The sequence below is a fragment of the Pseudophryne corroboree genome, chromosome 1 (genome assembly GCF_028390025.1).
Source record: "Pseudophryne corroboree isolate aPseCor3 chromosome 1, aPseCor3.hap2, whole genome shotgun sequence".
NCBI classification, from domain to species: Eukaryota; Metazoa; Chordata; class Amphibia; order Anura; family Myobatrachidae; genus Pseudophryne; species Pseudophryne corroboree.
Genome location: NC_086444.1, coordinates 813643291 through 813655542, shown reverse-complemented (window position 1 = coordinate 813655542; position 12252 = coordinate 813643291). Strand labels below are relative to the sequence as shown.

Sequence of the window (12252 nt, the reverse complement as noted above, 5' to 3'; positions counted from 1 at the left end):
TGATCGTAGTGTGATTGACAGGAAGTGGGTTTTTCTGGGCGGAAACTGGACGTTTTCTGGGAGTGTGCGAAAAAACGCTGGCGTTTCTGGGAAAAATGCGGGAGTGTCTGAAGAAACGGGGGAGTGTCTGGGCGAACGCTGGGTGTGTTTGTGACCTCAAACCAGGAACGAAACTGACTGAACTGATCGCAATGTAGGAGTAAGTCTGGAGCTACTCAGAAACTAAGAAATTTCTATTCGCAATTCTGCTAATCTTTCGTTCGCAATTCTGCTATGCTAAGATACACTCCCAGAGGGCGGCGGCTTAGCGTGTGCAATGCTGCTAAAAGCAGCTAGCGAGCGAACAACTCGGAATGAGGCCCTAGAGTGGAGAGTGCTTAGCTTCTCTGGTAGTTTTTTGTGACAAGTCTCCTAACCACTATAGTAGAGGAGCGACAGACGGTCAGGTGAAATACCGCTGCCACACTTTACAGCTGACGTGCAGCAGCAGCTCTGAAGATTCCTCATCGCACTGCCACACTGTGTGGTCCTGGACTCCCCCCCCCCCCCCCCCCCCCTTAGTGGCTCGCCCCCTCCCACAGTGGCTCCACTTCCTCCTCCCAGTGGTTCTGACTGGAAACCTCCCTGCAGCCACGGAGGATTTAGCGGGAGGCGGGGGTAGACCAAGCCTGACCCAGCCTGTGCTCCCCCTACCCTGCTTGCTCTGGCCGGCTCCCGGAGGCAGTGCAGCGATGTGCGGGTATTTAGGGGGTGGAGCTTAATGCTGTGAAGTGCCCGTCTCCATAAAATACCTGTGCTGTAATGTAGTATGGTAGTGTATCTCCGGCTGGCTTCCCATTTGTCTCTCTCTCCTCCCTCTTTGTCTCTCTCTCTCTCCTCTCTTTCTCTGTGTCTCTCTCTCCAGACCAGGTGACAGTGTAAGGAAGGGGAGGTGAGGCGCAACTCTCTCACTCTCCTCCCTCTCTGTCTCTCCCCTTTATCTCTCCTCCCTCTCTCTCTCTCCTCTCTCTGTCTCTCCTCTCTCCAGACCAGGGGACAGTGTAATGGGGATGGGGGGGGGGGGGGGATGGTGAGGCACAGCTCTCTCTCCTCCCTCTCTGTCTCTCTCTCCTCCCACTCTGTCTCTCTCCACCCTCTCTGTCTCTCTCTCTCCTCCCTCTCTCCTTCTCTCTGTCTCTCTCTCTCTGCTCTCTCCATCTCTCCAGACCAGGTGACATTGTAACGGGAGGGGGGGAGAGAAGTGGATGGTGAGACACAACTCTCTCTCCTCTCTTTCTCTCCTCTCTGTCTCTCTCCTCTCTCTCCTACCTCTCTACCTCTCTCTACTCACTCTCTCTCTTACTCTCTCCTCCCTCTCTGTCTCTCTCTCACTCTTTCCTCTCTCTCCTCCCTCTCTGTCTCTCTCCTCTCGCTCTCCTCCCTCTCTGTCTCTCTCTCACTCTCTGTCTCTCTCACTCTCTCTCCTCCCTCTTTCCTCTCTCTTTCCTCCCGCTGTATCTCTCCTACCTCTCTCTGTCTCTCTCTCTCTCCCTCTCTCTAGACCAGGTGACATTGTAATGGGGTGGGGGGTGGGGAGAAGTGGATGGTGAGGCGCAACTCTCTCTCTCCTCCCTCTCTGTCTCTCTCTCCTCTCACTCTCCCCTCTCCTCCCTCTCTGTCTCTCTCACTCCTCCCTGTCTGTCTCTCTCTCTCTCATCTAGCTCTCTCCTCCCTCTCTGTCTCTCTCCTCTCTCCAGACCAGGTGACAGTGTAACAGGGGTGGGGTGGGGGAGAAGTGGATGGTGATATGCAACGCTCTTTCTCCTTTCTCTCTCACCTCTCGCTCTCCTCTCTGTTTCTCCCTCTCTCCCCCCCCCCTTCTGTCTCCCTCTCTCTCTCTCTCTCTCTCTCTCTCTCTCTCCTCTCTCTTTTTCCTCTCTCTCTCTCTCTCTCTCTCTCTCCAGACCAGGTGACAATGTAACGGGGGGAGTGGATGGTGAGGCTCAGCTCTCTCTCCTCTCCCTCTCTCTCTCTCTCCTCCCGCTCTGTTTCCTCCATCTCTGTCTCTCTCTCCAGACCAGGTGACAGTGTAATGGGGGGCGGGGGGGGGGGGGGGGGAGAGAAGCGAACAGTGAGGCGAAACTCTATCTCCTCCCTCTCTGTCTCTCTCTCTCTCCTCTCGCTCTCCTCTCTCTCTCTGTCTCTATCCTCTCTCTCCTCCCTCTCTGTCTCTCTCTCTCTCCTCTCTCTACTCCCTCTCTGTCTCTCTGTCTCTTCTCTCGCTTCTCCTCTCTCTCTCTCTCTCTCTCTCTCCTCTCACTCTGTCTCTATCCTCTCTCCTCCCTCTCTGTCTCTCTCTCCTCTCGCTCTCCTCTCTCTGTCTCTCTCTCCTCTCTCTCTATTTCCCAGACACTTATTTGTCTCTCTGTCCCCTCCCCACACTCCTCTTTTGACACCATCTACCTCCAGGCCTGGCGACAGGGGGATACAAAGGGGACAACTATACTGGGCCCCACAGTTCAGAGGGGCCACGAAGAACAGGGGCACTAAAACTGGGGCCAAAGTGCTTATTACTACTTTTTAAATTGTCCGCTCTCCCCGCCAATTAAGTAAAAAAATAAAACAGTGCGCCACTTCTTCCCCCCCACCTGTTACACTGTCCCCTGGTCTGGTCCTGCTTCGGCCCTTCCATGCTGTTTCTACGCAGCGCAGCAGATCATCCTTGATCCCAGCAGGAAAATCGCCTCCCGCCGGGCATACATGCCAGCAGTGTGTGTTGATGCTACATCATGTCAGGACACTTGCCGGCCACCGCAACTCACCCAGCGGCAATGCCGAGACTGGACAGTTTAAATACACTGCACAAAAGCGATCTGCCTGCTTTCCCAGCCGCCCGCCCGCCACAATTACAGAGATGGGGAGAAGAACAGGAGGAACGCATCCTCCTGCACTAAGGTACAGCCTCAAAGTCATGCTGTCCTGAGACATGACTGACAGCATCCAGCCCACACGCAGCAAGCTGACAGCAGTGACCTTCCCCTACCATTTCACTAAAAGACTTGCTGTACCACCACCCTTTTCGCTCTGTGTATGGTCTCATGTTGATTGTTACACACAGTGGGGTCATTCAGACCCGATCGCACGCTGCATTTTTTTTGCAGCCGTGCGATCGGGTCTTAACAGCGCATGCGTGGGGGCCGCAATGCGCAGGCCCTGGTCGTCGCTGGCCGTTGCCGGGCAGCATCGAGAACAACGAAGAAAGCGCTCGCAGTGGCGAACGCTAGAAGATTGACAAAAAGAGGCCGTCCGGGGGGTGTCAACTCCTGAGCTGTGCAGAAACTGCACAAACTTTTTGTTTGTGCAGCTCTCTGCACAAGCGTTTGCAGTCCTGCACAGCAAATCCCCCCTCCCCTGTGGGTGGTGATTACATGGTCGCAGCAGAGCAAAAAATAGCCTGTGTGCGACCAGGTCTGAATAAGGCCCAGGGCCATTAAGATTTAGTGCAGCTGACCGACTCTTAGGGGCCCATTTATCATGTATTGCATGTTGAATGTAATCTGGGAGGGATCTTACTTCCCTGATTGTATAATACAGCATAGGCATGGACAGGGGCTCCGAAAGGAGACCATCCCTGCGATGTGCTGTGGTATCTGCCGAGACTTCTGCGCATGCATGCTCAGCTCAGACCGCACACGCACAGAGGTTACTTCGGGGGAGGGTTTCAGGGGAACCCTCTGCCTGGCCAGCAATGCGATGTGTAGCCCATAGGCTACAATGGGCTGAATGGCAGTAGCTGCGGGGCATAATACCGGGAATGCTTTACAATCCGGATATTGGTAAATCAGGCAGCATCACATCCCTCATAGAAACCTGTAAGGGATGCGGCTGCGGGCGACAATGGAGGGATCGCAGCAGGTATATTTGATACCTACTACGATCCCTCCTTCATACATTCAGTAGATCCCTAATATTTGCAAGTAACTTTCGGGGATATAGCCGCAAATATGCTTTTATAAATGGGTCCCTTAACCCCATGCTACACATTGCCATGGACAAAGCTGACTTCCTAACAGGGTCATATTTATTAAGTAAGTATTCTAGCACCTCTCCTCTAACCCCTAACCCCCTAACCCTCCCTTTCCGCAGCCTAACCCTAACCTCATCCTTAGTTTTTCTGCCACAAAGTCCTACTTACGCTCCTGCCTCAGATCATCCTGCATCAGCCGCTTTGTCATTGCCTATCGTACCCCCCCACCTTCCACTTTAACACAATGGCCCTAAATTTTTGCCGGACCACTGCCTACGGCCTGGGAGCCCGCCAGAGCCCCTGCAGTACCACTGTCTAGCCGGAGAGACGATGCAGCCTCCTCCTGGAGACCTCCATGCAACTGCTCTCCCCCCCCCCCCCAACGTAAAAATGTTCTGGCACCCCTGATTATACACATGTAGAAGAGTTAAACCTAATATTTTTTACAACACAATAAAGCAATGTGCATTGACTCTTAGGAAATACAGTACATTGCTGTGAGTTATTTGTGTTGCCTAAAGTGTAATATTGAAATTCCCTGCAATACATTTTCTGCCATGAGATGGTATCTTGACAAAATCATACTTTTGATGTCAAATTAATTAAGTGACTCACTCGTGTGTACTGCGCTTTATGAGTCAAACTACTGTATTTGTATCTTGGCTGAAATGAGTGAATATGCAGTATCCTTGGTCTTTGGAGGTAACTGTCAATCGCTTGCAGCAAAATACTGTAGTGGTCCCATCCCTTCCATGGTTAGTTACCACTGTTCGCAAAATACAGATGATAAGACTGAAGCCAGAACTTGTAGCTAACAACGACTTAAAGTACTTTTATTTGCCATATGCACACAGAAGATCTCACACAATTATTGCTGCATACATAGCAAAAACTACTCCAGTTGGATATAGTTTGAAATTGATTAGATTATTTTTGAGCATGTTGGTAAATAAAGTCACATGTCAAATCATGGTAAGTCATCATCAGTACAAACATCGTCCAAATAACATTGGTATCAGTGGAATTTGCACATTTACTAAGAATTGTCTTTGCAAAATTGCTCCAGTTCACACCAAATCACACCTCAATGCATTCAATCAATGCACTGATTTTTTAGAGCGTGTTGATGTGTAAACCATTTTTTTACCAAAAAGTGCATACACACAGTGCGATGTGTGCTTACGAATTCCACTATATAGTAAAAATCGTAAGATGAGTTAGCACATATTGCACCATGGCCCTCTTGTTGATCGCTCGCTGCCGTTTTTCGCAGCGCAGCGATCAGGTTACTACTGCGCATGCGTATGCACCGCAATGCGCACGTGCGTCGTACGGGTACAAACAGTATCGTTGCAGTGCAATGCTTCTAGCGACAAATCCATTCGCACAACCGATCGCAAGGAGATTGACAGGAAGAAGGCGTTTATGGGTGTCAACTGACCGTTTTCTGATAGTGGTAGGGAAAACGCAGGCGTGACCAGGTGTTTGCAGGGCGGGTGTCTGACGTCAATTCCGGGACCGGACAGGCTTAAGTGATCGCAAGGGCTGAGTAAGTTCAGACCTACTCAGAAACTGCAAAAAAACATTTTCGTCCCGCTCGGCTGCACACGCGATCGCACACTTGCAAAACGAAAATACACTCCCCCGTGGGTGGTGACTATACATTTGGACAGCTGCAAAAAGTAGCTAGCGAGCGATCAACTGGGAATGAGGGCCCATGTGTATACAGCTTGCGATACCCATGCACGCTCCCGTGGGGTCAGTATTGCAAGAAAAAAAAGACTGCAGGAAAGGCAATTTTCACTTTATTTTGTACAATCTTGTTTCTAGTATATAGTCAAAATCGCAAGTAAATATAGTCAATATCGGTGGTTCTGGGCTCTGGGGAATTCAAGGTAAATCGCAAAGTCAAGTCAAAATTGGCACTTAGTCAAAATCTCACCATGTGTATGCACCTTTAGTCCCAACCAAAACCAAAGTCCCATTAAAATAGGTATCCGTTTGGCAGGTCTACAATACTTAGGTCGACAGTCACTAGGTCGACCACTATTGGTCGACATGGACAAATGGTCAACACATGAAAATATCGACATAGCTTTTTTTTTTTAAAGATTTTTAACTTTTTCATACTTTACCATCCACGTGGACTACGATTGGGAATAGTTGCCTGCAACGGGGACGCGGTACACTAATTGGGGTTCCTGGTCATGTTACGAAAAAAATTACACCAAAACAGTTAAAAAAATCCATGCCGACCACTTCATGTGTCGACTTTTTGCCCATGTCGACCAATAGTGGTCGACCTAATGACTGTCGACCTAAACCTGGTCGACCATTCATACCAGAACCATTAAAATACCACAAAAAAAAACACATCAATTCACCACTTCTAAAAAGCAACAGATGCAAACCATTATAATTAAGACTAAGGGGGATATCCAATTATCCCCGTTAAAACATCGGGTCCGAAAAATGTCCGTTTATCGGACTTTTTCCCGGTTTCACCGATTTTTTTTTTTACAGGCTATCCTGTTAAATCGCGTGTAAAAAAAAAAAACCCTTTCTCCTGAAAACACATAGGTTCAGGGAAACCTGTGTGTTTTCGGGTGAAACAGCCCCGTTTTCGGACGAAAACGGAGCTGTTTCCGGGGATTCTGCTTCGCCTGCCAGAGGCAGGTGAAACAAAAAATCCCCGATAAGCCGGCGCGTGCCACGGCTTATCGGGGCTAATTAGATAGTCCCCGGCGGGACAATCAGCCCAGTAAAAAACCGGGGCTAATTGGATATCCCCCTAAATCGAGCAGAATGCTAATTAAAAAACCCACCAAGTTGCCTTCAGCACTCACTTTCAATTCTCAACCATGGCTGAGGCAGGGTTTGCAGTAGCCGGCATCCAGGCACTGGTTTCATGTGTCCTGTGCCAGCTGATTGATTGGGGATTTTGCCACATTGCTGCGATTTGTGATGCAAATTGAGGAGTGGGTTGGTACAGTATGTGCTGGCTTGCGACTTACTGTGAATTATGGCGCATTCAAATGTGACCTATAAAGCCACTTCCCATGCGAAAGTCGCAAAATCAACACAAATCGCACACGCCAAAATAGCGACAACATACACCATCGGTAGACAAAGATGCAAGAGATAACGCTTGTTAGTAAATGTGGGATTTTTGTTCCAGAGGTAAGGGGCAAATAAGGGCGATTTGAAATTGATTCTTAGTAAATTTCCCCCTAGTCTTCCTCTGGCATTTGTGGCAGCAGATTACACTGGCTCGTGGGTGTCCATCTCAGTAATATTACATCAATATTGTCAACCTGGGGGTGTCCAGCTGTTGTCCCTAGCATATCTGTCATACTGGGACTTGCGGCTCCACAACAGCTGGACAGCAACGTGTTGTCCAACCAATATAAAGAGAGCATTGTATACTAATTAGAATATATACAATCTGCAAGGGGATGTCCACATGCACAGTGTTTAATTTGTTAGGTGTAGCACTAGCTATATTTCCCCAGGTCCTAAGTAATGAAAATAATAATAATAGTAATAATAATAATAATAATAATAACAATGTAAAGTAAACTGCTAATTGAAATAAATCAATTAGAGAAGAGTGTAGTACTTTTTGATTGAATTGCTTTCTATTTAAACAGAACAAATAATTGAGAAAGATGAAGGACCTTATTATACACATCTTGGTGCTGGACCGAACGTGGCATCTATCAGAGAAATGATGGAAGAAAGGTATTTACCATAGTTCATATTACTATATTATTATATTTTTTGACTCTGGACTAGATTTACTAAGCATTGGATTTTGCCTCGAAATTTAGAGCAGTAAACGCGATGTGTTTGGCACTTAATATTGATACTGCTTAAATTTGTAGATCACAAAGAGAAACAAGCCGCTGCTTAATAAATCTGACCGCTAACCTTTTTAGACTGCGTCCATTGTTCCATATATAGATACATTTTGCATTAACAGTAGAATTGGTTGCAAAGTAGCGGTACAGGATCTGTTATCCAGAATAATTGGAACTACTGTATTATTTTCTTGCAAATTAGGAATTTTCCTATAATTCAAATAATCATGCCTAATGTATACTTAATAACGTAAAAATGACACCTGTCTCTCTCCGTGCTTGGCATCCATCTTGCTATTTTGTCTAGCAGCCCGTCTCGTGATCACTGTTGAAGAAAATATTCAGTGATTAGCTCTGTATGTATAGGGATTAGCTCTGATATAGCTCTGTACTAAGCATCACTTCTGCGATATTCCGCCACTTATCGTGTACATACTCAATGCATATGTACGTAGAAATGCGATTCGTATCACAAAGGCCAGGTCTCCCAATAAGAGTTGTCCTTTGCGATCACTGGACATCTGGGTTTAGGATCTGAGTGTCGCGGGGGTTGCTTGGAGGGATCCATTGGATCCATTTCAGGGCAAATTGTGAAAAGAAGCCCATAGGTTTCTGTTGGGTAAGGCCACCCAAAGATGCGTTTACCCACCTTCTCCAAGCATTTGGAGATTGGTACATATGGAAATGTGATAAAAACTCAGAAAATGGGATTTTCAGAGTTTTTACTGCGTTTTCTGTTTAATACGGGATGTATTTTTTTTGCCCTATGTGTGATGAAATTACTGAAGAAAAATTATCATTTTGCTTTTTGATTTTTTATATGATTTTGACTAACAATCACATACGTGTATATATTTATTTAATAAATAAACTAATACTATGAAAGTAACTACTTTTACAGTAAATAAATGATTATGCATCACAGAGTCACTGATCTCTTAAAACAGTAGAAAGGATGTAAAATAGAAGTCGCTAAGCTCCATATTAAATACAGAGTAATAAAATCCTATGTAATTGCCCTGGTTTTGTATCTGATCTTGCACTTTGACAAAATTCCACAGATCTTACATAATAAAGTTTTTATGTAAGTCTGACTGGAGAGCAGGTCATCATGTTATTTAAAATGATCCCCTTTTTTACAAAATGATTGTAGATTACAAATAATAAACTACTTCAGTTATCATATAGAGGGGAAAGATGTATAAAACCTTGGAGAGAGATAAAGGGGTTTACAGTATGTACTAAGCCTTGGAGAGAGATAAACTACCAACCAAGCAGCTCCTGTTATTTTTTAAACACAGCCTGTAACATGGCAGTTAGGAGCTGACTGACTGGTACTTTCTCTTCCACTTTACCTTGTCCAAGGCTTAGAAAATAGACCCCATAAGGCCTCCTGTCATCTTACAAACTGTATTTAAAAAAAAAAATAGTAGCTGATTGGTTGGTACTTTATCTTCCTCTGAGCTTCGCTAAATCTCCCCCATAATGTTATTTTAATCAAGGAAGAGTTGTATCAGGCCTTCTAAAGAGGACACATGGAGAAAGTTGCCCATAGCAATCATTCAGCTTATAGTTATCATTTATCTAGAACATTCTATAAAATGATAGCTATAAGCCAATTGGTTGCTATAAGCAACGTCTATATTTGTCCTCTTTAGAATTCTTGACATATCTCCTCCTTATGTTTTTCAACCCAAATTAAAAAACACTTGCATTAACTGGAATCTTGTTTTCAGGTTTGGCCAGAAGGGCAAAGCCATCAGGATTGAGCGAGTTCTTTATACGGGAAAAGAAGGGAAGAGCTCTCAGGGATGCCCGATTGCAAAATGGGTAAGTGAGCTGTACATTTAAGTGTGTGAAAACATATACTAAAACACATCAAGTTTCTGTTTTTACTTAAGAAAATAAAGATTCACAATTCTACAGATGTGTCCTCATACACCTAGCCTCAATACGCAATGCGGCACGAGATGCTTGGTGTGAGTGGTGTAACACCTTTTTCACTCATCTTAATTGCAATGCGATACAAAAAAGCCTCTTCTCGAGACTTCACTGATTAAATTTATGTGCGACACTTGCAGGGGCGTAGCCAGAACATAATGGGCCCCATAGCAACATTGTGAAGGGCCCCTATCCTGTTAATTTTATGCCCCATAATAGTGCCCTAGTTCATTTTCTGAACCACAGTAGTGCCTTAGTTAATGTTATGTCCCATAGTAGTGTGCTAGTATATTTTATGAACCACAGTAGTGCTCTAATTCACATTATGTCACATTGAAGGGCTGCCTGTACACATTGGGGGTCATTCCAAACCGTTCGCACACAACGTTTCTTCGCTGCGGTGCGAACAGGTTAGAACTGCGGCTGCACGGCCCTCGCATTGCTCACGTGTGACATTGCCCAGCTACGGCAGTCGCCAGGCAACGACGCCAGGACCGAAGAAAACGATCGCAGGCCCGATCGTAAGAAGATTGACAGCGGGAAGGAGGGCGTGGTAAGGCGAACGCAGGCGTGTACAGGTGTTTGGAGGCGGATGTCTGACATCATAGCCGGGACCTTCATCACTGGATCCATCGCACTGGGTAAGTAGGTGCAGTGCTGGTTTTGTTCTGCACAAAACTTTTTTAGCATAGCAGGGCTGCACAAGCAATCACAGCCCTGCTATGCTAAAATACACCCCCCCCATAGGCGGTGTCAAGTTGATCGCACGAGCAGCAAATAGTTGCTACGTGCGATCAACTCGGAATGACCACCAACAACATATTATCCCCAATTCACATTATGATACAGTTCATATTATGTCACACTATAGTGCCTCTACTTTATATTGTGCCACATTACAGTGCTTTATTTTATAATATGTAACAGTATAATGCCCTCCAGTTCATTTTATACCACATTACAATAAACAGGTCCAGGGTACCAATATAAATAGATATATTTTAGCCCCCAAGGTAACAGTTTGTAAGTGCCCCTATGTATCTACCAATGGTGAAAATAGTATACTGTACAAAACATTTAATTTTGACAGGGAAGGTGGGCCCCTCTCAGGTCTGGGCCCCATAGCAGCTCCACTACCTGCACCTATGGTAGCTACGCCCTTGGACACTTGTATATCTATGTGCGATTGAGCCTGAATTTGTATACGAGGCACAGCGGAACTCATTAAAGCCACAGCTGCTGCATCGTATCACTTCCTATACAGAGTAAGACTCAGTCACACACAGATATACAAATGTTGTATATCAAATTACTTAGTTTATGCTGGGTACACACCCTGGTGACTGATTGGATTTGGCCTTTCCGCCAACCTATCTGATGATTGGTAAGTGCGTGCACACTTACCACTTGCCTGCTATGTGGGAATTTCTGTGTTCCCACCCAGTTGAGATGTCAGTCCCCGGTGGTCCCTGCAGCATATATACAACTGCCCATACACACAGCCAAATGGCCCAACTGAACAACCTCATTCACAGACAAATCGGGATACACACCCACCTCTGGGCACACAATATACCGGCCGTTCACTTGAACAGCCGATATATCGGCCAGTGTGTACCCAGCTTTAGTCTTGGGAAACCGTTTTCTTGCAACACATTGTGATTAAGATGCACAATCAATCAAAGTTGCACAATCAATTAAAAAAGATGCTTTACAGAAGCCAAGTCGCTCGTGACCTGCCGCGCCAAAAAGTGATGTTTGGCATGACTGCAGAAACAGTGTATGACAACATCTGTACAAAAGAAATATCTCTCCGAAGTTGTTAATGCCACCTTGATCTTCTACTCCATGCAGTGGATAGGAATAAATAATTATCTAAGCTCCCGTGCCAGGGCTTTGCTACGTTTCCTGTCCAATGAACCATGTGATTTAATGTCTGTTGTATACAGTGCATAGTGATTTGGGGAACATGTCCGCTATCTTTCTTTTTGATGAGATTGTGATCATAAGATAGCAAGGGGTAGATTTACTAAAGCTTTAAAAACAAACAGGTGGAGGTGTTGCCCATAGCAACCAATCAGAGTCTAGCTTTTATTTCTCTGTTTCATTCTAGAAAATTATAGACAGAATCTGACATTATAGGGCTTATGTATTTGAACGTATTATACCTGTTTGCGGAGTGTTTCTTGCATGTTTTTGCACTGCGCATGTTCCGTAACCAAACACTTGCAGCAAAGAGTGATGTCACATTTCATATTTGTTGCACCTGCACTTGCCACTGAAGCCACCTCAATGCTCTGCAATGGGCAGGTCACAATGGGACTGAGATGGACCTCAGTGCAAATGAATCACCTGGCAGCAGGCATATATATGGTAAGGTGCACAGTAATAGAGATGATGACTGCTATCAAGCTATGTGTAAGGAGAGAAGTGATCTGCCCGCAA

General features: G+C 45.7%; 1 protein-coding gene across 1 annotated transcript in view; it reads left to right on the top strand.

Moving 5' to 3' along the window:
- Nucleotides 1-12252, top strand: part of TET2 (tet methylcytosine dioxygenase 2) — a 205645-nt gene that overhangs the window by 127388 nt on the left and 66005 nt on the right. The window contains exons 3-4 of the mRNA XM_063919346.1: nt 7657-7747; nt 9603-9696. Of these exons, the coding sequence (XP_063775416.1) occupies nt 7657-7747; nt 9603-9696 (185 nt within the window). The remainder of the gene's footprint in view (nt 1-7656; nt 7748-9602; nt 9697-12252) is intronic.